Here is a 26,043-nt window from a genome sequence, read left to right as displayed (position 1 = left end):
ACCAGCAATGCCTATCCTACCTGTGGGTTAAATTCCAGCATAAATCGCCCAGATTGTTTTTGGTGTGAAAGAAATACAATTAGACAGTTGCCTCTTCATCATATTACTGTAGTTTAGCTAGATCTTCTAGTACCTAAAGTTAAATCAAACACATTACAACAAAATTGTGCCATTCATAACTTTGTATTATAGGACTTCGATCAGAACCATCCATCAGATATATAGAACCTTTCGTAATTGTAAACGCTCTACAGATCTTGTATAGTCGCACGCCCATTTCATACTTTCCTAATTTATGTACATCTTGGCCTATGCACAGCCTTAAGTTCTCATAACTGTAGGTCACAACAATCAGATTCTAATCGATCCCACGTCCCCATGGTGATATATTGATTATCCCAATGAGTAATCCCCATGGTACACCCACCCTTCTGTAGCTGCTGTACCATCCTCCCCTTGAACTTGAGCCTCCCTCCCCACCGTAGTCCAGTTCACAGGCACACAATAGCGCAGTTTTCTCCTCTCTTCACATCATTGTACCGCGCGCACTCCGCCTGTGAACCCACCGCTAGTGAAGTGCGTGTTTTCTTATGTTTAATTGTGATAGTTGATCGTGGTTTGTGTTATTTTATTTAGTGTTAATTATCAATTTTTTTTTAATTTAATTTATATTTTGTGAAACTTTTTGCTTTGCTAAGTTTGTTTTTTGTTATGTTTTTTACAACAGAATGTTTAAAATTTTAAGTTTCTGGGGTTTAAATATACTGATCTTTTTTGGGATTTTGCCACAATTTGTCATTTAACTGCTAGATATTGTATAACAATTTAAATCCAATCGTGAAGCATATTAAAAGGGTTTAATTTTAGGTTTTTATACCTAAAATTTATTCACATTACTCGATAACAAAACACGTCCTTTATAATGATTTAAAACCTGTGCAGTGCTGTATATAATCCTAATTTTTTTTATTACTTAAGTTTTACACCGTTCAATCATTAAAATGTTTTTTTTTTATTTTCATTGAGCGTAGTTTTAATACAATATGTAGTATCATTATCTTAGCTGCACACCATTACGTTGTTTTTGTGACTTTGAGTGGTACAACCTTTGTGATTTTGTTACTATGCACCTGTCAACCGTGTCGTAACACTTCGGCCCAAGTAACACTTCGGCCCAGTAACATTTCGGCCCGAAACCCTCAGATGTGGCCTACGGTCCAACTCTCTACCTGCCCACTAGTAACACTTCGTCCCAACAAAATATTTGACAGGTTAGGTTAGGTTAGGTTAGGTTAGGTTATGTTAGGTTAGGTTATGTTAGGTTAGGTTAGGTTAGGTTAGGTAAGATTCCACCGATTCTCCGTCATGTGAGGTCAGTGGATGCAAGGGGTGACGGTTGGGCGACATTCCACCAGAGGGTGGTTGCAAAGTATACAGGTCATGTACCTCTTACTACCTTAACTCGCGTTCCTCAACCCTTGTCAATTTTTCGTCGGGCCGAAATGTTACTCCATTAGCTTATTTAATCATCTGTAAAAGCGAGTGGGACGAAGTGATACTGTTTTTCTAAGAAATTTGAGTTTGGCCGAAATGTTACTGGGCCGAAGTGTTACTACATCCTGTCAACAACCAAGCTTCTAATCGCTATCAGTTATCTCAGCCCTCAAATTGATATCAGCTCTTGAAACTTCCAAATAAGGCAACGCCGTTGTTAAGCACTTACAAGTGAGAAAGGTCTTGGATAACGTTTCTACGTAGTTCCATGTAAAATAATCTACATGTAATTTTTAATCTAAATCTTTTTTAGCTTTCATTGAGGTGTCTAGCAAGTCAGTATTCTAGGTCCATTCGTGTTCATAAACTCTGTATTCGCCGAAATCGGCGCAGTTGTTTATACCAAGTGTCGTAGCGCTGTTTACATGATGACGCGAGTGTACGTGTGTACGAGTTGTGTACGTATCGAGATAAACTAACGTACAGGACACTGTACGTACAGTACGTAGTACGTAGTCCCTCGGTGCCGAGTGTTCACTATGGTCGCTCTCAGAGAAACTTCTTTGGATGAGGACCTAGCTCAGGTAACTCCTTGTAATTGATTCTGTAGTTAAGTTTTAGCTGTGATGTAGATAATTGACTATTGACTGGAATAGACATCAAATTCGTATGGACCAGTTGTAGCCAGTTTAAAATTCAAAAGGAACAATGTCAAACAAACATTTTACAAACCACTAACAAAGATTCTAATTTTTTGTAGACCCACGGAGAAATTGTAACCGGACACGAAACACACATATAACATACCGGTACTTTGTGTTTATAATAGGTTGAGAAGCCTATTTGCTGTAACCAAAGTCAACGGTTGTTGCTAGCAACAAAAAAATATTCGTTCCATCAATTAATTGTGGACAGTGAGGGCTGCTATAAAATGGAGTTGTCTTTATTACTCGCTAACTTTCTAATCGTGCCAAACCTAAATATCAACTTATTGTATATAACATGTTAATTTCCCCATCAACAACTATCCTAATTAACTAGGGAGAAATTGGAACTCCGATAGTAGTACACAGTACACTGAAAGAGGGGTCCATTTAAGCACGTGTTCTATGACTTATGTAAAGCTGTATGTAAACGGTATGTCGACTGTTTTATCAGTAATTCTTTAATCCTACATAAGATTCTCGTAATACATTACATTATAATACGTATCAATCAAGTTATCTAAGTAGACTATCAGTAACTCTTGAAACGAGTTAATTCCCCATGATGAACACCCTCGTGGTTTAGTGGTTAGGACGTTTAAAATCTAAACTTTTTTAGTACAGTGGTAAAACATCTTGTTAACCGCAAACCAGTTTTTCGTTATATATTTAAAGATTATGATAAATTATGTGGTTTTAGGTATGTTTCTAAATATAACCTATCGTTGGTCAGTTAAACAAGTTTCAAATTGTTTTCTAGAATCCGATTTCATCTTCATGTATGAATGAGTCTATTCTAGGAGAAGGCAGTATTAGTACACGAATCGGGCAAATCTACGAAGGTTGTTGAAAATAACACTTATTTAGAGCAGTTAAATAAAAGAAAAGGTTTTTAACATTAAAATAAAAACAACTCCGATCATTTTGCGCACGATCACAATCCTACAGTCCTAGAACTCAACTCACGCCAATATATTTTAGCAAATTTACTCTTTGTTATGTGATCATACTAACAAGTGATGGAAAATTTCCACAATATAAATTAAAATTCACAATTAAAATCTTAAAACGTTATTTAGTTTAACATTGTAATTTAAATCGTACATTTTATAACAAATATAAATTTTGAAACCTATAAAAATACATGTTACTTTACTCAGTAGCAACTTGTAAACAAGTTTTTAATTCGATGTCTAAGGAAAACGCCCCTGCTGTAGATGTAGAAGAGGTCGTCTCATTGATCAATTACACTAGTAGCTCGACATATTATGTCATCACTTGCCTCTTAGCTGAATGTGACAGCGGTGGAACTCATTACCACACACGTGTTAATGTAAGTGCTAACCACCTGTCACCTGATAAGTCATGTCAATACTGAGTTATTACCTATGAACCTTTTTGCTACGTCTTTTATATAAGCAACATAATATAGTTGTATAGTATATCCATCGAATAATTTAAGTTTTTTTTATCATTTAGATTGACTTCACAAAAGTTACACTACACAAGGACGCTGAAGGAATTATAAATTTATATTTGTTATCTAGGTACTTTTCCTGTCAAGTTTCAGCTGTAAAAGTTCCATCACGAAAGATATATAATGGAATTTGATCAACGCTAGTCATTCACCATGCCCTCTAGAGTATTGTTATTGAGTTTCTAATGCATTTCGACGGATCAGTCTGTAGATACAGTATTGTGTAACAAGTAGCTATAGCAGACTTGTATTTGCCTCTGAGGAATTTGTGGTCAATCAATCGTAACAATACTTCCCTGGTGAATTCGTGAATCGATGAAGATGTTTCTGTCCATATAATATGTTTGATATTTTTCGATCGAAGCAATAATTTTTTACCATTGATTTGTAATTCCAAAGCAAACATCCCATATATTTGGACCACGTTTTTATTTAAGTGTACATAGTGTAATGAGCCTCTCATACAACAGTATGCTTTACTACTGTTGAACATCTATAAAGTCTTTTTCGTAATGGTTGGTAAGTGAAATAAAAGATGCTGTATAGGAGAGAAAACGTCATTTTACAGTAGCAGACTCTGTCACATTCAACTTTACAATAGTGTTAAACGTATACTTCACGACACTTGTAGTGTGTGTGTTACTTCATTACGTTACTTGTTTCCTTTTGACGTCTTAGAATGTATTATTCATACCGGTTTGCAGTATCCAAAGTCATTATAATAATCAGTTTATGGCATTGTACTGCAGTTAGTTATCTCAAACCTGATTTCAGTAAATATATTTTTGTAGTCAATGTAGATAAGTTTATCCTGCTCATACCCTCTCAGAACGTTATTTTTCAACGTATTCTAGAATATCTATGATACGAAACATTAAATTTCTAAGGTTATGTCAGGAAGCCTTCTTTTTATAGGGTTTCAATTAGTTAGCTATCCACAAGAAGGCTGCACCATGGTTGTTGTTGCGTCTCAAGGTCTCAAGCAGTAGCCATCGCGTGGTCCTCTGCCACTGCCACGCACCGCAGCACCGCCTCCTATCTTGTCGATATCACGAAACTCGCAACATAGTGAATAATTCATCAAGGATTTGCAAACAGCCAAGTGCGCAACATCTGTATTTAAATCATCGTTAGATTAGGCTCGTTTTGTTATCGTATTTTACCTTGGTCTAGTTTCGTCAAAACTTGACAGCTTTTTACGAATATTTTTTGTTTAAATCTTTTAACTGCTCACTCATATCTGAGGCAATATTATAACATCTCTTCTCTTTGGTTCAGGTTTATACTTCGGATCTTTCACCCATGAGAGATTGTATTGTATGTAAATATCGGAGCCTTTCATATCATATTTACTTATCTTCAAACCGTCACTGAAGGTGTTGTTATCTCTAATCACTTCAGCAATATTGTGGCCAACACATTTTCCGTTTTATGGAAAATGTTTGTGTGAAAGTATGTGAAAACGTATTCCCAAATGATAAGATTTTCTTCTGCTTAATAATTTTCAGTACGATGATGCCATGGACAAACCATTGGCTAAACGTACTCTCTTATAGATAAGGAAATTCGGTTACGCTTGAATACGTTTCCTAATTGGTTTGTTCTTGTCTAGTTCTTAATTTATTGGTTAATTTACTAACTTTAAAATTTCTACGATTATTAGCACGAGACTTTTGTTTCGACTGCTCACGAACTATCTAAAGAAAAACTCTCACAATATAAACGCGCGATAAAGAGAATCGTTTACACATTTGAGGACGTAGGTATTGCTATTCATGAATCACATCAAAATATACTTCACAATTTACAATAGGATTAGGGTTATACTAACAGCACTCAAAGTCAAAATAGAAATGTTCTCTTCCGTAAACTGTTTATTCTTTAGACAACTTTTATGTTCGTGTGTGAGTTTTTATGCGTGGATGTTTGGCAACGCCAGAGAGTGAGCTATCTGTTACGTAATTTGTATATCAATATTTAGCAACCCCAAACATTTGCTAACTACTGCTAATCATTTGTTGCTCTATAATCAACGTGATGACATTCCAAATTGCTAATTCCGCCGAAAAGGTGTTGAATGATTAGCAACATGATCTACTATTAAGTTACATGACACATAGGTAACTTAAGATTCAAATGATGCAATAGTAATGGGAAATTTACTTGGGAAATGTAATATCTCCAACAACCTCTTCTTGTCCACTACTGTCGTCTACAAACGCACTCTTTATTCATTGTAACGGAAGCCACCGCACGGTCGTCACGCCTATTGTAACGACCCCTGGACTGCGGGTGGCGGGCGAAGACCCTGAGTGTCCGGTAACTGGTAAGCTACCGCAGCACCTAACGGACACGGCTGCACGATTTGCATGGTTCTGGTCCTGACAATGCCGCACTGACACACTGAACAGGCGGCATAACTGTATAATGACCGGGTAACGCATCACGCCGCGTGTGTATTGTATCCTGGATTGAACATCTTGGATGTCTGTTGGTCACTTGGATCTGCTGTGGGATTGAGATAAAGTAAAGGATGCTGGAGACTGCGTTTTCTTTAAAAATAGTTAACTGCCGGTCACCGTAAATCAGTGAAGTGATCTCATCACTAATAGCGAAGTGGTGATATGTCAAAAGGCGACTGCATGACTGCAGTGATAAGAGCAATTATTGGCCGATCTCGAAGCAGAAAAGGCTGATTCATTAATTCAACTGCATTTTAATCACATTCATGTGGTTTGTTCCATATATTTGAGGAACGAGACAAACTGAACGTTGTATGTAAGACAGGTTCATTTGGAAAGAAATATAATGCAAACTGAAAATATAATAACATCATCTTTCATTGGTGCACAGTTATGATGAATTTAAATACATTTTTGAATATTCTACAGTATTTAAGTGTAAGTAAAATGTGTGGCTCATTTTCATCTAGAAATGATACGTGCATGTTCAGTACACCTTCAAAAATCACCACCAACATACACACGAGTCACACGACATTGAGCTACACGACTCATTGCTCTAATCAGTGTAATCCTTTGGATTGGCATGACGAGGAAATGCACATGTAGGATGTGGATATAAGGATGAATTCAATGAGTCTGTTACGCCCGGAATGCCTTGTTTGCAATGTTCCAACGTCACCAGTGACCAGGTCCAAGCCGGAGGTGGCATAACCCGGCGGCGGCGGTACAGACCGATACACAACTGGGTGACGTTGAGCAACAGAGAGTCACAGAGACGATGAATAGCCGCTAACTAACCTTAGTGACGTAACTGCACCACGCATCACGCTCACCACTCTACATTGGCTGCATCTCCTACAGCTCGAAACTATGTTGAAACCTTTGAATTGAACCAATTTATATTATCACTCTTTTCATGATCGCCGTGGTTTTTGGATGGAACTTGTGCAGTTTGTTTTGTGCAATGTGTTTCTGTCATGGGATGTTTCAGTTAAAATTTGTGACATTAATTTTTCTCAATCACTCTCATGACTTTTTAGGTCTTTCACAATATTTCTCAAAGTTACTTTTTTCTGATCACTTGTTTCCATTTTTGGCTAGACTGTTATGGTGTCTGCAATTGCTTGCAAAATGTATATAGTTAGTCTGGAGAACACATATGTATCACTCTCATACTTGAATTCACGAACTGAGGTACTGTAACATTTTCAACAAAATGATAGCTTATGATAGTATATTATTGCTTTTACAAAATGACACATCTTTTTGGACAATGTTAATAGTCGACACATTTCGTGCGAAGCCATCAAGTATTTGACAGTGTGACGTAAACTTATTTTGTGTATTCTTGTAAATAGCGTAATGTCAAATAAATATCTACTCATTATAAATTATTTGTATAACCTAATTGATCTAAATAGAAATGTCAGCTTATTGTCAAATTTAAAGATGTTTTCTCTTAAAATTTTGATTGTTTTCCTCGGTCTCGTACACCTTCGATCTGCTGTCACCTGATGTAGCAGTAGTGACAGTAGATCTCCATAATCATTAAACATTTCAAAACGTGTGATAGTGGCTGTAGCATTGTTGGTCCAATCAAGATATAACTGAGTGATGATGAATGAAGTGGAAGGTGAGGGAGAAGGAGAAAGGTGATCTGATTATGATTGACCGCTCCCGCTCACAGATGCGTGTATTGTGTACAGACTGTGTAGGTCTACATGCAAGTGTGTGGGTGTGTGAGTAAATGTCTGTGAGGTTCACAGGGACAATTGCTGTGAAAGCTTCCCTAATGTCCCTGACATCACGGTGCCCTCACTTTCGACACACCCCTCCTTACCCCTACCATCTCTCTGCTCTGCCATTTGTTATGGTTGGGTTCGACATCGAAAGCACTTTCGTTTCTTGATCAACTGATTGATAGTAATGAATTGTTAAGTACCGGTATCTCTGCAGAATGCCTGAGATTCGTTTCGTTTGACGTACTTCTTGAGAGGAATATCGTTCTGTGAACGTTCAATTTCACTTATAAATGAATTTATCTTAGCGGTTCTCTATCAATGTTAGTTTCGAGATTTATTTAGCTTTCCTACGACTTGTCAAATGGTCGAGACACATCGAAAGTTGATTATTCAAGGAAAATATACTATTTTGCTGGTCTTCAATTATAATTTTGAACCAACCTTAATTTTTCCTAATCAATAGATCTTATACGTCTAACTAATTGACTGATATCTGAGTACAGATGATTTCTATTTCTAGACTTGCTCACGAAGTAATTATCTCATGAACGCATCATAAGCAAGTTCATCAGTCCGTAGTCGCGTTCATGTTGCATTTTGTCTAGTCTTACGAGTCAATGTTCGACGATATCAATACGTTGTTATTTTTCACCAGGACGAGTGTTGGCTACCATAACGTGTCTCGTGGCGGAAGTGACGGGCTTGGTCTGTGTTTATGAGGTAATCGAAAGTAAGGGGACGGAAGGCAGTGGCCCCGCTATCACGATGCGATAACATGGTCTTCGGGTGTCTTCACTTCACGTCTTGCACAAATTGAATGTTGCTGTTACAGTCAGGAAGGCATAACACTTAAATTTCTATAGACGGTGACTTCACCTCGCCCTCCGAGAGCCACGTGGCGTTTTAACATCCCACACATGCAGTAATAGGGTTCACTTTCCTAAGTCTTATGCATTTTACCAAGGTTTTTATCAACGTTTGCTTGTCCGTCTTACAACTCCCTAGATTTATCCCTCGTGTGAGTCAGGCCTAAGCTTCTATAAATGATGTCATTTGGATTAGCAAAGGACAACAAAATAAGTTAAGAAGAAAAGAAGTTATCTTGGAGAAAAGAATGTTCTGCCTTTTTTCGACTGTTTTCAGTCCAAACGATTCTTATTCGTTTTACTGTTTATTTCAAAGTTCCAGTGTCTAAATTTACTAATATGGACTTTGCCAACGTTTCCTTGTTGCAACCAACTTTTCACTATCAAATCATTACCGGCTGCGAGCCTGGACGACGCCGGCGCGTGACGCCCACTACAATGGTTCAAAGAGAGAGAACTCATGAATAGACTCGTTCCCTTCCCTTCCCACCGTGCGATATCACTGATCACTCTCACCTCACAATCACATCATCATCACAATGACTACGGCTCCGCTCAGCTGATTCCATTGTCGCGTCCGCCACAACTGCCGAGTGCCGCCAATCGCTGCAATCTTCCGATCACGATCACATGCTTTCTTGCGCCGCGTCATCGCGTCAGCAGTCAGCAGCCATCACGCCCGGGCAAGAAGTTTTGTTTCAGCAGTTTCTATGATTTTGCCGAGGTCGCTACTAAGCCGGCTGGAACGCGGACGGTGATTATTGGGAGAAACTGTGCCGAACTGTTTACAACCGATTAACCGACTATTGGGACCAAAGCTATTACCGAAATAGACACAATTTTACTCGTTGTAAAAAAAATATTATTATTAGCAAGATAAATTATTACACATTGGTCTTGAAGATTTTGACCATTGATGTTGGGTGAAGTAAGCCTACTCTTAATAGGCTAAATGATTGTCAAGGAGAAATTTGTAGACTGAGCTTTGTCTACTATTAATACAACAACTCAGATCTTATGTTTTCAGTGTTAAATGCTAATACTTCTGTGCAGCATACGGTAATTAATATTGTTTCTAGGTGGATTGGTTCCAGGCATCTGCCAACGCATGGCCTATAGTTCTAAAACTAAATGCCCATAGAGTTTTTACGACCAATCCACAAATTCTTTTTCACTTTGGGCTGAGGGCTGAATAGTTGTTTGTCTTGTCAGACGGTTACTTTAATGACCAACTAATTCTTCTATGGTTCTATGGTGAGATCCAGGCATTGCTCTAAAAGGCATAACTCTGGAAGACATTGCTGGTCATCTTTAGCTATATTTATCTTATGTCTTTCCAGAAATGCTGTGAGTTCAACTGTGGTTTGTGTTGTTTCAGGAGACGGTTAGCAAGTCCAACCACAGCACCTGCAGTGATGGCTCCCTACTCAGCATGGGCAGCTCGGAGATGGACGAGGTAAGCTGGACAGTTATAGCACAACTTCAAACATTGGGGTAGAAGAAACGGAATAAAGTCAATAATTGGAAATCCTGTCATGTCAATTGTTTACAGTAGTTATTTCTGAATTGACTGCCACCAAAATCTACTTTGTGTTTAGGATATTGCAAATAGATTTATTTTCTTCTTGTTAGATATAAAGCATGTTTTGGCGTGTGTTCTTTTTAGTAACATTTTGTAGAGCTTAAAGAAGCAAATATTCTAGTACTCTGAAGTCATTTTGCACAACTATTGGTTAAGGAGAAAATTCAAAAACATTTAATATGCAATTCTTATGGTGTTCCCATGGATAAGTAAACTGTTGTAGTTTGCTGGTTTGAATATATTAATCTAATTTGGCAAATGTATATACTTTATACTAACTAAGGTACTGTATTAACATTTTACTTCAAAATCTCAATTACTTTCCCTGTAGCAGCAAAAGTATGTTCTCGTTAATCCAATTAGGCAAAACAATTTTTGCCAAGTCTTCAGGTTTGCTGCAGCGTGGGTATTATTATTATTCCTATAATATCAATGCTGTACTCACCTTTGAAAGATGACTTCTCAATTTCCAAAACATAGGAGTATTTTTTTTTTTAGAAATATGATTTTTACTCACAGTTAACTTATTGTAAAATAAAGATTTTGTTCAGCTCTCGGGTAAAATTTGTTGTAGGGCAGGATAGTTAAATCAATACTTGAGATTTGAGATTTCTTTTTTTTTATCAAACTACATTTTCTAAACAATTTTTTTTCTTCCCAAAGATCTGAATCATCAATTAACATTTTGCACAACAAACAGGAGTTTTCAAAAAGATTTGTTTCACATTACAGTGTTTTGTATGCATGTAACATCATATATTTTATGGTTTGAAATGAATGAAGCCAACATAGTCTAGATCCTGTTACAAGGACTGGTCCATTGTCATGTCATCCACACATATGTCTCCCCTGGTGTTAGTAATGATATATCGTGCAGCACCATGTCTGAAGCTTTAGTCATGGCTCTTCACAAGTGACATGCAAATTGAAAGTACAGTAATCTAGTGAAATTTATTCATGCTTTGTTTACTACACTTAGTGTTTCCCAAAACACAACAAAATATGCTTGTTGTCATGTTGTAGTTGCTTTAGTAAATAAAAAACTGTTGATTGTGCTATTAAATTAACCACTTGTACAAGATAATTTCTGCATATAATGAAAAATACAATTTAACCTCTTTACAATAATTATTATAAAGAATTGCCAAATTCGGTAATACCAACCGAACACACCCAACTGAATAGTGTATCTAGTATTGAATAGTGTATCTGCATCCACTAATATCCAGTACTGTACGCTTAACATGAGTTTTACATGGGCAATCAAAGTTTTTGGTTAATTACTAGAAAACTACCAAAGATAGACGGTAGGTTTAAATTTTAAAGTTGTTTGTTTTTGCATGACTTTGAAAATAATATGCCATTTGACATATGTTGCAATTTAAAAATTTTTATTTTTAGAAGGCTACCAACATTAAAAAATCATTGAACAAATATTTAATTTTTAAAATGTTGACATGTTGCATATAAAATTAAAGCTGAACTCACGAGAATTAAGAATTTTCAAACAGAACGAAAATAAGTTTAGTGGTTTCTAAGATATAGGGTATTCTGTAAATAACAATATTTTCCGTACAAATGGCCGCCGTTTTAAAACGAATTAAGATAAAGGAGTTCTGTTTTTACTAAATTCTTTGTCTAGTCTAGAGCTTTAAATTGATGCATGATATATGTATACATTTGAAAAATCTGAGATTCAATCCCATGACCCCCAGTTTCACAAACACCCTGTAATTTAAAAATGGTAAAAATAATTTTACGTTGTTCCTTGGGTATGAATTAGTGGGGAAAAGTTTTGTTTCATCTCTGTATGTCAAGCCGATTGTCTGTAATCTGTTTAGTACAGCTTAGAAGACTCACCATGTAAAGGAACTCTGGGTAGGTAGATGAAGATATCGTGATGATAGAATAATTAATTCAGATCAGATTAATGCAGCACCACTAGTAGACGAGGATAAAAGAATGCAATTATAGTGACTAGCTACTCTACAGTAGCTGTACTCTCACTGCATACCTTCCCCACCTGCTAGTGGCTCGTTATCACTACATCTGATGTAATGCTGTAACAGCCAATGTTGAATTTAATAAATATTATATCTAAAACCATGTTCACTAACTAATTTAAACATTAGGTAGGTTTTGAACTTGAACTCCTACTGAAGTATTAAAAATTTTTTTCTGTACGACAAATTTATGGTTATAGATGGTTTTTAATAAATCAAATGGTGTTTTTCAGGATTCATACGGTCAAAGTTCAGGACATGGTTCCAAGATTTCGCTGCATGAGAAAAAATCAGGTAAATATAATGAATTAAGGGGTTTTCATCCAAATGCATAATAAAATAAGAAATATCTAAATGTAAAATTTTTTGTTTTATTTTTTTTTTTTTGGTTTACAAAAGAAAAAAGAAATTTAAACTTTCCTACAAATTTAAAAAAAAGTTCATAAGTGTTAAAGGTTAAATTAAACTCGGCTTGAAAACACTGTTAAAATATATTAAGCCTTTTTAATCAATTTCACCAATAAAAAAATATTAAACTCCTTTAAAAGCTTATTTCAACATTTGCTTCGTTATCTCGTATTAAAGCAATTTTAATCTTGATTAAAACACATAATTAAAATGTTTTCATACCAAATTTATCTCGAACTGTTTCAAAATTATAATAAAACAATTTTAAACTAGTGTTTGATATTTTATGCTTTTTATTTTTCCGACAGTACGGTGAAATCTATATTTCTTCAGTTGCTAAGAAATCAAATTTATTCTTTCTGTCAAAATTTACTGTATAACTTTACAAAACAGTAAATCCTGTTTGTCCGTCCAATCAAGTGATCATGTCCGTCCAGACAACAGGTTAGCTGTTATTGCATTGGAATAATTGATTACTGTAATAATTGTCCCTAATCTGTCCCTGAAGAACAACAAGGCTCCTGGACCGGATGGGGTACCTGGTGAGGCCCTGAAGAAAGTCTTTTCAATAAATCCACAAATCCTTTTGAGCACGTACAATGCCTGTCTGGCCGAGGGGAAGTTTCCCTTCTGCTGGAAAACAGCTAGGCTTGTGCTCGTGGGAAAGGGAAAAGGAAACCCAGACCTACCCTCCTCTTACAGACCTCTCTGTATGTTGGACACTGCTGGGAAAGTCTTGGAAAAGTTGATCCGTTCCCGACTGAATTCAGCCGTGGTTGCTGCAGGGAATCTATCCCCTCGTCAGTACGGCTTCAGGAAGGGACGGTCAACGGTTGACGCTATTGAGGAGGTAAAGCGAGCCGTAATGAGAGCTGAGGAGTTTAACAACTATTCTCGTCGGGTTGTGCTGCTTGTAACACTTGATGTGCGAAACACATTTAATTCCGCGAGGTGGTGCGATATGCTCGACGCACTGGAGAACACTTTCCACGTCCCGGCATACCTCATGCGCAGGATAGAGGACTACCTCCGGTACCGCCTCATCATTTACGACACTACAGAAGGCTCCAGGACGATGGATGTAACTTCTGGTGCTGCTCAAGGATCCATACTGGGCCCGGACCTCTGGAACGTCGCCTACGACAGCCTCTTGAGATCCGAGATGCCTGAGGAAACTGTCCTAGTTAGGTATGCAGATGACGTTGCGGCTTTAATAGCTGCACGTAGCATTGAGCTTGCCCAGCTGAAACTAAATCGAGTCATGCGAACCATTAACGCATGGATGGCAGAACATGGTCTCTCGCTCGCTCTGAGCAAAACTGAGATTGTGATTCTGACTAAAAAGAGGATTGACACCATCGTGCCTTTGATGGTGGGGAACGTTGAAGTCCAAACCACTCGTGCCGCAAAGTACCTTGGGGTCATGGTGGACAGCAAGCTCAGCTGGCGAGACCAGATCACCCGTACGGCGGACAAGGCCGCTAAAATGGTTTCTTCCCTTAGTCGGTTAATGGCCAATGTCGGAGGTCCACGGTCCAGCCGCAGAAGGCTGTTGATGTCTGCGGTCCAGTCCGTGCTCCTGTACGGTGCGGAAGTCTGGGCAGACGCTCTCAATAAGGAGGTATATAGGATGCGGCTCGCCCGAGTGCAGCGTCAGGCAGCACTAAGGGTAGCATCTGCCTATCGAACAGTGTCCGAACCCGCCGTCCTGGTGGTTGCTGGAGTCATACCCGTCAAACTTTTGGCGGCGGAGAGGAAGGCAATTTATCAGCGCCGTGGGGAGGACCAGGCAAATATTGAGGAACGCACCCGGACCTTCCAGCTGTGGCAGGAGAGCTAGGAACAGGAGACAAGGGGGCTCTGGACCAGGCGACTGATACAACAGGTCCAACCTTGGGTTAATCGGCGGTGCGGAGAGGTGAACTTCTACCTCACCCAATTTCTGACGGGTCACGGCTTTTTCCGGTCGTACTTGTTCAGGATGGGCAAAGCCGTGTCACCCAATTGCATATACTGCCCAGGCATTCCCGATGACGTGGAACACACTTTCTTCCACTGCCAGCATTGGGAAAGGCCCCGCCTAGAGGCTCAACAGTTCGTAGGACTGCTGTCGGTGGACACGGTCATACCGATGATGATGGAGGGTGAGGACAATTGGACCTGTGTGTCACTTTACATCCAGGGTGTTCTCCGCGCCAAGAAGCTTGACCTCGACCGGGATGCGGTGTAGGTCAAAAAATAAATAATGCCAGAAACGGTGCGAGCCCTGTGGGCTTAGGTCACATGTTGGCCTGACTTGAAGTAATGTGACAAACAATTCCAGGTCTGTGTCCAACAGAGTAGAGGGGGTTTTTTAGTGAGTAGTCTGTGATAAACTCAGGAGTCTCACACTACAGGCTGGCTACCTGTGTGCGTAAAAGCATTTTCCCTCCTCACCCTAAAAAAAAAAAAAAAAAAAAAAAACTGTAATAATTGTATTACTGGGAGAAAATAAATATTCTTATTCTCATTCTTGTATAGATTTTGTTTAAAGCATTTCAGTCTTTATAGCGTGATATATTTGCATTAAATGTTGTACCTATGATAGTCGGAAAGGTATCGTTCATTTACCCTATAAAATTTATGAAACAATTTTAAAACCCTACATTTTTCTAAAAATTACTCAAACAATTTTGAATTTTTAAGTTGTATTGTTAAAAAACTTTGTCACTCAAAAAATGACCACGATGGTAATTTGATAAGCACCCTCCAACATGGTTAAATCCACCCCCCTATATGGCAAAAGTTATCATCACTCAGTATAAAAAAAATAGCTCATTTCTCTAAAGCTAAGTTTTTGGAAATCAATGATTTCCAATCTGTCAAAACATATGATTTTGCCTGTCCCAAATATTACTTTTCTTGTCCCAAACAATCAAAGTTCTTGTTTAGCTCAACATCAGCATTAATGTTTGTACTATTTTGTTACAAGAAATATTGTTTAAACCGCTTACTTTTAAATAAATTGTAAAACAATACTGTGACAACTGTAAAAAAGAAGTGTTAGTCTTTGAAGTTATCTTATATATTAAAAAAATTTGGTTTTCCTTTTCCGAGTTCGTTTGGCTCTTCTACCCGACCGATTTTCATGGTTGAGGTCTCAAATTGAAGGTATGCACGCACAGATTTGCCATCAAGCATCGGCATATATTTATCTGTAATCCCACTCGGCTTATATGTAAACAAAATTTGCTCCCCATGTATTTTTGTGATACTGTTGCAAAACGGCCAATGTCGGCTCACGGCCGACACGAGAGTCGTCGTAAGGGTTAAGAAAATGCAGTTTACATAAATATGAAAATATGTTTATTAATGTTTAAGCTGTGATATATTTTTACAAGAGTGTAATTGCAAAACAGAGATTTTGTTGTTTTATTTTCAACTTGGAGGGTGCATATGTTATTTCTTGCTCGTCTCTGTTGAAGTTTGTTCATTAATGATTCTTTTGTATACCCTTGGTGAACATTTGTTAAATGATTATTCGTCAGACATTTATAGTTTTAAAACAAGATTTAAATGTTCTATAGACTTTATAACAGTTCACTGACAACTTAAGAACACCAAGTCAGAAGATCAGTAGAGTGTTTATACTAACCTTACTTTATGATTCAGACTCGACGGAGGTGGAGGTGACGTCTGCACCACTCAGTCACTCGGCTGCGCGACACAAAATGTCTGTCAAGCCCAAGCGAAACCACGGCGTACCAAGGAAACGGCGCTCAACTCAGGTACCAGCACTTACACTTGGAACTTCTACTTTTTACTTGGTAGCTATTGTGTACTAAAACCTGAACTCTAAATTTAATACTAATTTTATGACTCATCATTTTGATTCTGCATTACTAACAATGGTAAAAGAAAAAAGTGGCTTACCATCATATTAAATTTTTTGTTGCAATGCTATAAGCAGTGCTTCTCTGGTGTATTTGTGCAGACCATATACTTATCATCTAGACAGAGCTGGGAAAGGTCACCAACTTCAACTTGGAACTTCACAATGACTAGTTGATGATGCCATCTTTGTGGTCGAACATGTCCCAGCCTCAAAGACATTTATACGTCTACATTTTACACCAACACTACGTATACTAAAGGTGTTAAAGGTAGTACTACCTGTACTAACTGCTGCCCTCTACACCCGAGGCGGAGGAGGAGTTACCTCCGATGTCACAGGTGTCCACAGTACGAAGTGTCACCCCTGATCCTTACTTGTCCCTGCTGCCTGACTCATTATGTTGTTGTTGTGTTGGTACAGGTGGGGGAGGTAACGTTGCTACCCTCTACACCCAAGGTGGAGGAGGAGTCACCTCCTATGTCACAGGTGTCCACAGTACGAAGTGTCACCCCTGATCCTTACTTGTCCCTGCTGCCTGACTCATTATGTTGTTGTTGTGTTGGTACAGCTGGGGGAGGTAACGTTGCTACCCTCTACACCCAAGGTGGAGGAGGAGTTACCTCCTATGTCACAGGTGTCCACAGTACGAAGTGTCACCCCTGATCCTTACTTGTCCCTGCTGCCTGACTCATTATGTTGTTGTTGTGTTGGTACAGGTGGGGGAGGTAACGTTGCTGCCCTCTACACCCAAGGTGGAGGAGGAGTCACCTCCTATGTCACAGGTGTCCACAGTACGAAGTGTCACCCCTGATCCTTACTTGTCCCTGCTGCCTGACTCATTATGTTGTTGTTGTGTTGGTACAGGTGGGGGAGGTAACGTTGCTACCCTCTACACCCAAGGTGGAGGAGGAGTTACCTCCGATGTCACAGGTGTCCACAGTACGAAGTGTCACCCCTGATCCTTACTTGTCCCTGCTGCCTGACTCATTATGTTGTTGTTGTGTTGGTACAGCTGGGGGAGGTAACGTTGCTGCCCTCTACACCCAAGGTGGAGGAGGAGTTACCTCCTATGTCACAGGTGTCCACAGTACGAAGTGTCACCCCTGATCCTTACTTGTCCCTGCTGCCTGACTCATTATGTTGTTGTTGTGTTGGTACAGGTGGGGGAGGTAACGTTGCTGCCCTCTACACCCAAGGTGGAGGAGGAGTCACCTCCTATGTCACAGGTGTCCACAGTACGAAGTGTCACCCCTGATCCTTTCTTGTCCCTGCTGCCTGACTCATTATGTTGTTGTTGTGTTGGTACAGGTGGGGGAGGTAACGTTGCTGCCCTCTACACCCAAGGTGGAGGAGGAGTCACCTCCTATGTCACAGGTGTCCACAGTACGAAGTGTCACCCCTGATCCTTTCTTGTCCCTGCTGCCTGACTCATTATGTTGTTGTTGTGTTGGTACAGCTGGGGGAGGTAACGTTGCTGCCCTCTACACCCAAGGTGGAGGAGGAGTCACCTCCTATGTCACAGGTGTCCACAGTACGAAGTGTCACCCCTGATCCTGACTTGTCACTAATGCCTGACTCATTATGTTGTTGTTGTGTTGGTACAGCTGGGGGAGGTAACGTTGCTGCCCTCTACACCCAAGGTGGAGGAGGAGTCACCTCCTATGTCACAGGTGTCCACAGTACGAAGTGTCACCCCTGATCCTTACTTGTCCCTGCTGCCTGACTCATTATGTTGTTGTTGTGTTGGTACAGCTGGGGGAGGTAACGTTGCTACCCTCTACACCCAAGGTGGAGGAGGAGTTACCTCCTATGTCACAGGTGTCCACAGTACGAAGTGTCACCCCTGATCCTTACTTGTCCCTGCTGCCTGACTCATTATGTTGTTGTTGTGTTGGTACAGCTGGGGGAGGTAACGTTGCTGCCCTCTACACCCAAGGTGGAGGAGGAGTTACCTCCTATGTCACAGGTGTCCACAGTACGAAGTGTCACCCCTGATCCTTACTTGTCCCTGCTGCCTGACTCATTATGTTGTTGTTGTGTTGGTACAGGTGGGGGAGGTAACGTTGCTGCCCTCTACACCCAAGGTGGAGGAGGAGTCACCTCCTATGTCACAGGTGTCCACAGTACGAAGTGTCACCCCTGATCCTTTCTTGTCCCTGCTGCCTGACTCATTATGTTGTTGTTGTGTTGGTACAGGTGGGGGAGGTAACGTTGCTGCCCTCTACACCCAAGGTGGAGGAGGAGTCACCTCCTATGTCACAGGTGTCCACAGTACGAAGTGTCACCCCTGATCCTTTCTTGTCCCTGCTGCCTGACTCATTATGTTGTTGTTGTGTTGGTACAGGTGGGGGAGGTAACGTTGCTGCCCTCTACACCCGAGGTGGAGGAGGAGTCACCTCCGATGTCACAGGTGTCCACAGTACGAAGTGTCACCCCTGATCCTGACTTGTCCCTGCTGCCTGACTCATTATGTTGTTGTTGTGTTGGTACAGCTGGGGGAGGTAACGTTGCTGCCCTCTACACCCGAGGTGGAGGAGGAGTCACCTCCGATGTCACAGGTGTCCACAGTACGAAGTGTCACCCCTGATCCTTACTTGTCCCTGCTGCCTGACTCATTATGTTGTTGTTGTGTTGGTACAGCTGGGGGAGGTAACGTTGCTACCCTCTACACCCGAGGTGGTGGAAGAGTCACCTCCGATGTCACAGGTGTCCACCGTACGAAGTGTCACCCCTGATCCTGACTTGTCACTAATGCCTGACTCATTATGTTGTTGTTGTGTTGGTACAGCTGGGGGAGGTAACGTTGCTGCCCTCTACACCCGAGGTGGTGGAAGAGTCACCTCCGATGTCACAGGTGTCCACCGTACGAAGTGTCACCCCTGATCCTGACTTGTCACTAATGCCTGACTCATTATGTTGTTGTTGTGTTGGTACAGCTGGGGGAGGTAACGTTGCTGCCCTCTACACCCGAGGTGGTGGAAGAGTCACCTCCGATGTCACAGGTGTCCACCTTACGAAGTGTCACCCCTGATCCTGACTTGTCACTAATGCCTGACTCATTATGTTGTTGTTGTGTTGGTACAGCTGGGGGAGGTAACGTTGCTGCCCTCTACACCCGAGGTGGTGGAAGAGTCACCTCCGATGTCACAGGTGTCCACCGTACGAAGTGTCACCCCTGATCCTGACTTGTCACTAATGCCTGACTCATTATGTTGTTGTTGTGTTGGTACAGCTGGGGGAGGTAACGTTGCTGCCCTCTACACCCGAGGTGGTGGAAGAGTCACCTCCGATGTCACAGGTGTCCACAGTACGAAGTGTCACCCCTGATCCTGACTTGTCACTAATGCCTGACTCATTATGTTGTTGTTGTGTTGGTACAGCTGGGGGAGGTAACGTCGCTGCCCTCTACACCCGAGGTGGTGGAAGAGTCACCTCCGATGTCACAGGTGTCCACCGTACGAAGTGTCACCCCTGATCCTGACTTGTCACTAATGCCTGACTCATTATGTTGTTGTTGTGTTGGTACAGCTGGGGGAGGTAACGTTGCTGCCCTCTACACCCGAGGTGGTGGAAGAGTCACCTCCGATGTCACAGGTGTCCACAGTACGAAGTGTCACCCCTGATCCTGACTTGTCCCTGCTGCCTGACTCAGGTAAGAATAACCAAACGACCTTTCACATTGTTTCTCGCTTATACAAGGTTTATGTCATTGTAAACTATGAAATTAAAAATTTTTTTATGATCTATGCCTTTTTTGAATTATTTCTCAAGAGTAAGTTACTAATGGTGGATCGAAAATGTTAGAATTACACTCCATAAAAGCTGTAGACCTGAAAATCTTTACGCTTTTACACAATAGCAATTAATAAACATTTAACCCTTCAAGGTAAGATATTCTAAAACCTGCTGGACCCTGCAGTACATTTTTTCCAAATTGCGCCTAACCGTTTACCTCTTTGCCCTTCGATGTTCGGCATAAATTTTGGTAATATTCCAAGTCCAAATAGTTCCTGATTGGTAGTCAGCTCAGATGCAACCAAGAAACCGGTCTGCGTCACGACTCTAAAGCGTTAGTAGTATCTTTCAAAATCCCCTTAGGATGAATAAAACTCAAATATTTTTTAGTTAAAATGCTAACTCTCATAGAGTCTAGAGCCTGCCTTTGTTTCACAGCTTTGCTTAGCTTTTGCTTACAATGCTTGTCAAAATGTATGTGAAAATTGTTGCATTTAACTGTGTCTAATTTGGTCTAAAGCCAAATTCTTTGATAAGGAAAGAAGATGTTAAATATATTTGAACCAAATCTAGCTACGAGGTTACTTGCTCCATTAACTGAATTATTTTCTTGTCCCTTTACCTATGATTTTGCAGTCGGTTTTATTTTAGTGTAACATGAGCTTCCAATTTTCTGTACTATCTTCCCTTTACCTATGATTTTGCAGTCGGTTTTATTTCCAAATAAAACCGACTCAGATAAAATTACTGACTGGTAAAAAACTGACTGGGATAAAATTACTGTTTGACTCGGATAAAATATTTTTTGTTTTCATGGGCAAATACCATAAATTCTACACAAGTGTAAAATTATTGAACTGAGGATTTTATAAATAAGTTGTCAGATTTTAGTATTAAAATTTTAAAATATAGACCACCATTATGTAGGTATTGAATGCTGCATTTCAAAATGATATTCATTGAGCACTGACAATAGCCAGTGAATGGTATATGTTTTTGCATTATTTCAGAACTGCATTCCAACCACACGTTAATGGCACACAAAAAATTGATTCTCTACCATGTTATACTGTAGCACTAAAAAAATATCATTCATCCGATTAATTTTCCATGTAAAATATATATTAAATATTTAATAAGTTCACGAAGCATTTTACTTACTTCAAATATCCTCTTTGTGTTATGACCGTTGAGGATTATTGGTTCAGCTTTGTGTTTGTGTATGTGTATGTGCATGACTGATGCGCATGGCCTGTTGCAGGCACAGCCACTGCCTCTCCATCAACACAGCTCAAGTCAGCCTCTCTGCCACTCGGAGCAGCACCTGCCTGGGACACGAGCGCCGTCAAACTGTCTCGCAGCAAGTCCAGTGCTACCAACAAACAACTCGACTCCACCACTGAACAGGACGAACCGGAGTCTCTGAAGAAAGAGGATACGACGTTCTTCGGACGACTGCTCTCACGGCGCAGTGGCAAGAAGAAGAAGACTGTTGAGGAGCCTCCGTTGGACCTGCCGCAAAAACGGATGGACGAGAAGGGACGATATGTACACGAGGTGACAAAACTGGGACGTCATCATCCGGCATCCCGACAAAGAGTGGAACCCATCAACATATCTCAGGATCGGTCTGTCTCCAGAATGAGGGTGTTTTATCCTCCGTCACCACCTCCTCCTGATTCTCCTCCCAAGAGACGCAAGGAGGAAACATTTGATGACGAAAGCATTCTAGAAGGAAGATCTCTGAAAAAGATCATTCCGTTAGAAGTGGATTCATCTATTCCTAAACGAACTTTTGTCAAAAAGTCACAGAGCTTCAGGAGAGATGAAGCTCTTCCTTTTGTGTCTCTCGATACGCCCAGTTTGCCAATCGGACTCGGGGCAGAGCTTCAGAAGGACGAGGTAGAAGTAGAAGATCTCAATGAGTTAACTACTATGGAAGTTGTGGACCATCATTTGACTAAAGACAGGGTTGAAACTGAGGAGAAAGAAGTCACTACAACGGTGAAAGTGACTAGTTCTGAGGAGACAGACTCTTGTGACGTCACAGTGACAACTAAAGATACATCTAATGAAACATTAGAGCTGAACTTCAAAAAGAGTTCATCATTAAATAGCATCAACGGTTGTGATATGGTACCAGCAAGGAGAAAGTCTGCATCTTCAGAAAGTGTTAATCATCAAATGACAATACCAGTTGGCTCTAGTGTTGTAAATATCACTCAAACCATAAATGAGCCCTGCAGTGAAAGCCCACCACCTCCAAATGTAAAACCTGAACCTCGTAGGAGTTTGATAGATGGAAATAAAGATGTTCCTAATTTTTACCCTGTACCTGCTCCTCGACTTTCCAAACGAGAAAGTTTGGAATCAAAACCTCCAAGAGTGCCAGAATTTTTACGAGTCCAGTTGAACCATGTTGACAGGGAGCCTTCTGTCAATGTAGTTTTGTCCACATCTCCAGGCTCAGTTCTAGATGAAAAAACACAAGATGAAAAAACACAAGATGAAAAACCTGATGAACAAGATGATTTTGAACAGGACTCTCTTCAGTTGGATGATAGTTTGTCTGAAAATGTGAAGAAGCCTTCTAGACCAGAAAGTTTGAGTATCAGCGTTGAAGTCGACAAGAACGATAAATTGGAAAGTACCTTTAAGAAGGTTGATGTAGTCACAACAAAAGAGCCTACAGATCCTAACCAAGTTAGATTCATTCACAATGTCAAACAGTGGTCTGCTCCTCCTTATTTGGTATCAAATCCCAACTACTCTATTGTTTCAATAGCTCCGAGAAACATTGAGTCTAAAAAGTCACCAGAAAAACCAAATATACTGACTCAACAGAGTATTCAGAAAACAGTAATAATTAAAGAAGTAAAAGAAAAGTCTCCTCCAGTGGTTGATAAAAGCCAAGACTTACCACCCATAAAGCCTGTTTTAAGGCAAAGATCTTTTGTAAGTGAGGAGAAACCAGCCAACATTTTGAACTGTGAGAAACCTGCCAAGACTGAAGATGCTAAGTTTGTCCTCCGTAAGAAATCCCTGCCAAAAGAAGTATTTGTCTCAGAATTTGATAAATCAAGGAAATTAAGTTTAGAAAGACTTGATTCTCGAAACATTGAAAACATGAGTGATTTCAGCAAGAGAAAATCACGAGAAATGTCTAGCAGTGAAGACAACATCGTAGATCGTAACTCCTATGGCAGTTCTGACACTCTAGCTTCGCAAGACAGTGGTGATGTTGTTCTTAGGCGGAAATCATTGTCTCGAGACATAATCAAACAGAAAGAAGAAGAGCCAGAATTACTAAAAGTATTTGCAAGGAGGTCTCTTAAAGTCAAAGACTGTGACATTCCTGATGATATCGACCCAGTAACATTTCAACCGTTGAAGTCTAGAGATAGTGATAAGGAAAATGAGTGTGGCGATTCACCTCCTGAGGAGCGGAAAAAGATGAAAGACCATCTTGCAGACTCTAAAGTTTCTGAAAAGACTGTTCCTAGTGTAACTATTAAATACCAAAGGAGTGCAAGTATGCATAATGAAGAAACTCACACTCCGACAGTTTTAGCTACTTCCAAGAAAGACAACAATGCCTTTGAGAAACGGCAAAGAAGTCGAACGATACCTGATCCAAAAATAATCGATCCTCCTACAACTATTGTTACCCATAAAGTAATAGCAAATATATTCAAAGAGAAAGAAGTTGAAGTGATCAGTTTGGAAAAATCTGAAGAAAATAACACAGAAAATGAGGAAAACGTTCCAAGATTCAAGAAAATTCAGCAACGCAAAGAAGAATGGGAAAAGAGAGCACAGATGGCCATGAAGAAAACCCATCCGTGATCCTGTTGGGCTAATTCTGCTTTGTATAGGGCTATATATATATCTCCATTTCGTAAATAGCTTTCCTTGTGCACTTTTATACACTTTAAACTGCTGTGAATGATGCTTTCTTATTGCTTCATTTAATGATAAGAGATGTATGTGTATTTTTTATTTTGTTTTCAAACAAAGATTTTACTCTTGGGATAGATTGACGAGGATAAGAACGTTTGTAAATGTTGGATGACTGCAGGGTGGCTCTGTGCCTTATACAACTATTCTTGGTTGAAAAAATACTTAAAATTTAAAGTCTGTTAATTTGGAATACCTTGTTGAAATTTGGTTTTAGAAACCGTAACGAGTGTTTATTTTTCTTTGTATATCTGTATCTAAGAGTAGTTGAGCTGTGTTTTTATTTTAGTGTTTTTGTAAATCAGCCTAAGTAATATATATTCTTCTACCTAATATAGTTTGTGTACAAAAGTATTTTCTACAAGTATGCATTTTTACAACATCAAAATATGAGCATTTATAGCTATTCAATTTATTTTTATAAATATTTTTATCTAAATATAGTAGTTCCTTGACTTATACTACATTTTAATTAAGTCATTTTAAATATCCAATTAACTACATTACATTATTTCTTGATAATTGTTCAACAGTCAACACAAAAAAAATTACTTGTCATTGTTGTTGTTTGTTTTATTTACAAACTTTAATTTTGCAATAGGGTACTTTTCAAATGCAGTTATGAAAGTGGTGATATTACAAAGTGTTGGTAAATTTTACTGTCCTGAAACCTACATTCTTTCCTGAATATATTTCCATAAATAAGCTAGTTTATATTACTGTATTAATTTTTTTTTCTGAAAGTCTCAGTGATAAAGTTTGTGATTTGCGAGTTCCAAAGCCACTAGAGTCAGGTTGGTTGTCAGAAACTGTGATTGTTCCGAATGCCTTGGTATAACAACTGATATTTACCATAATACAGTTTACTCTTACAAGAGATATATTTTACTCTAAAAGAAGTCCAATCTAGTATACATAATATTTTCTATGTACATAAGTGTTATTAAAATTAAATATGTATGTATGTTGAATTTTGTATGTTTAACCGATGTTAGTTATTCATGACAATATTATGTGTGATTTCAACTTTGCTTGAATAAATTGTATATTTTATTGTGTTCTTGATATGTATATTAGACGATTACGTAATATAGATATTTTCAATACAGTTTTCCTGTCTTTGCTTTTTTTTATTCCTGCAACAAAAGTATGCTATGCTTTGGATGGTCAAACCACTGAAGGTATATACTATAAATACCATTGTATTTAATTTGCCATCCCAGTTCACATGTCACCCAACTGATTCAACTATATTATGAAATTGAGGTTCTATTGGTATAAGAACCTTAAACATAACATTGACATTTGATACTGAATAATAATGCTGAATAAAAATCCCATCCACATGGACGAACTAAAGCCAGTTTTATACTCCAGGAGAACCTTTTGAGTTATTATCTTCCATTGAACTTTTACTGTTAAGGTATTTTATATATTTTACTCTTTATCACCATTGTTATTGTGGATGGAAACAAAAAGGTATTTTAGTTTACAACTAATTGCCCTTTCAGTTCAAAGAAGCTAATAAACACAATATAAAAAAGCAAACAATAAATATTAGGATTATAATTAGTTTTTTTTATAAAAATACATTGCCTAAACTAAACCATCCATGTGAAATGTAAAATCAGACAGGGCTAGTAGGAATGGCATATAATACAAGAAAGATAATTCATACTTTCTCCCACTTTAAATTGTAAATGGAGAAAGTATTGCTTTGTAAAAATTTTCTAGTT

General features: G+C 39.2%; 1 protein-coding gene across 1 annotated transcript in view; it reads left to right on the top strand.

Annotated features, from left to right (window-relative positions):
- LOC128984436 (uncharacterized) overlaps nt 1-25,418 on the top strand; it is a 220,207-nt gene extending 194,789 nt beyond the window's left edge. Inside the window, exons 14-21 of the mRNA XM_054403756.1 lie at nt 10,127-10,204; nt 12,567-12,627; nt 16,393-16,508; nt 19,404-19,610; nt 19,700-19,765; nt 19,848-20,054; nt 20,144-20,267; nt 21,612-25,418. Coding sequence (XP_054259731.1) covers nt 10,127-10,204; nt 12,567-12,627; nt 16,393-16,508; nt 19,404-19,610; nt 19,700-19,765; nt 19,848-20,054; nt 20,144-20,267; nt 21,612-24,196 — 3,444 coding nt within the window. The 3' untranslated portion in view covers nt 24,197-25,418. The remainder of the gene's footprint in view (nt 1-10,126; nt 10,205-12,566; nt 12,628-16,392; nt 16,509-19,403; nt 19,611-19,699; nt 19,766-19,847; nt 20,055-20,143; nt 20,268-21,611) is intronic.
- Nucleotides 25,419-26,043: the final 625 nt, after the last annotated feature.

This window comes from Macrosteles quadrilineatus, unplaced genomic scaffold (genome assembly GCF_028750875.1).
Source record: "Macrosteles quadrilineatus isolate MER2022 unplaced genomic scaffold, UCM_ALF_1.0 Scaffold_2__2_contigs__length_208266976, whole genome shotgun sequence".
NCBI classification, from domain to species: domain Eukaryota; kingdom Metazoa; phylum Arthropoda; class Insecta; order Hemiptera; family Cicadellidae; genus Macrosteles; species Macrosteles quadrilineatus.
This window is presented reverse-complemented; position numbering and strand designations above follow the sequence as displayed.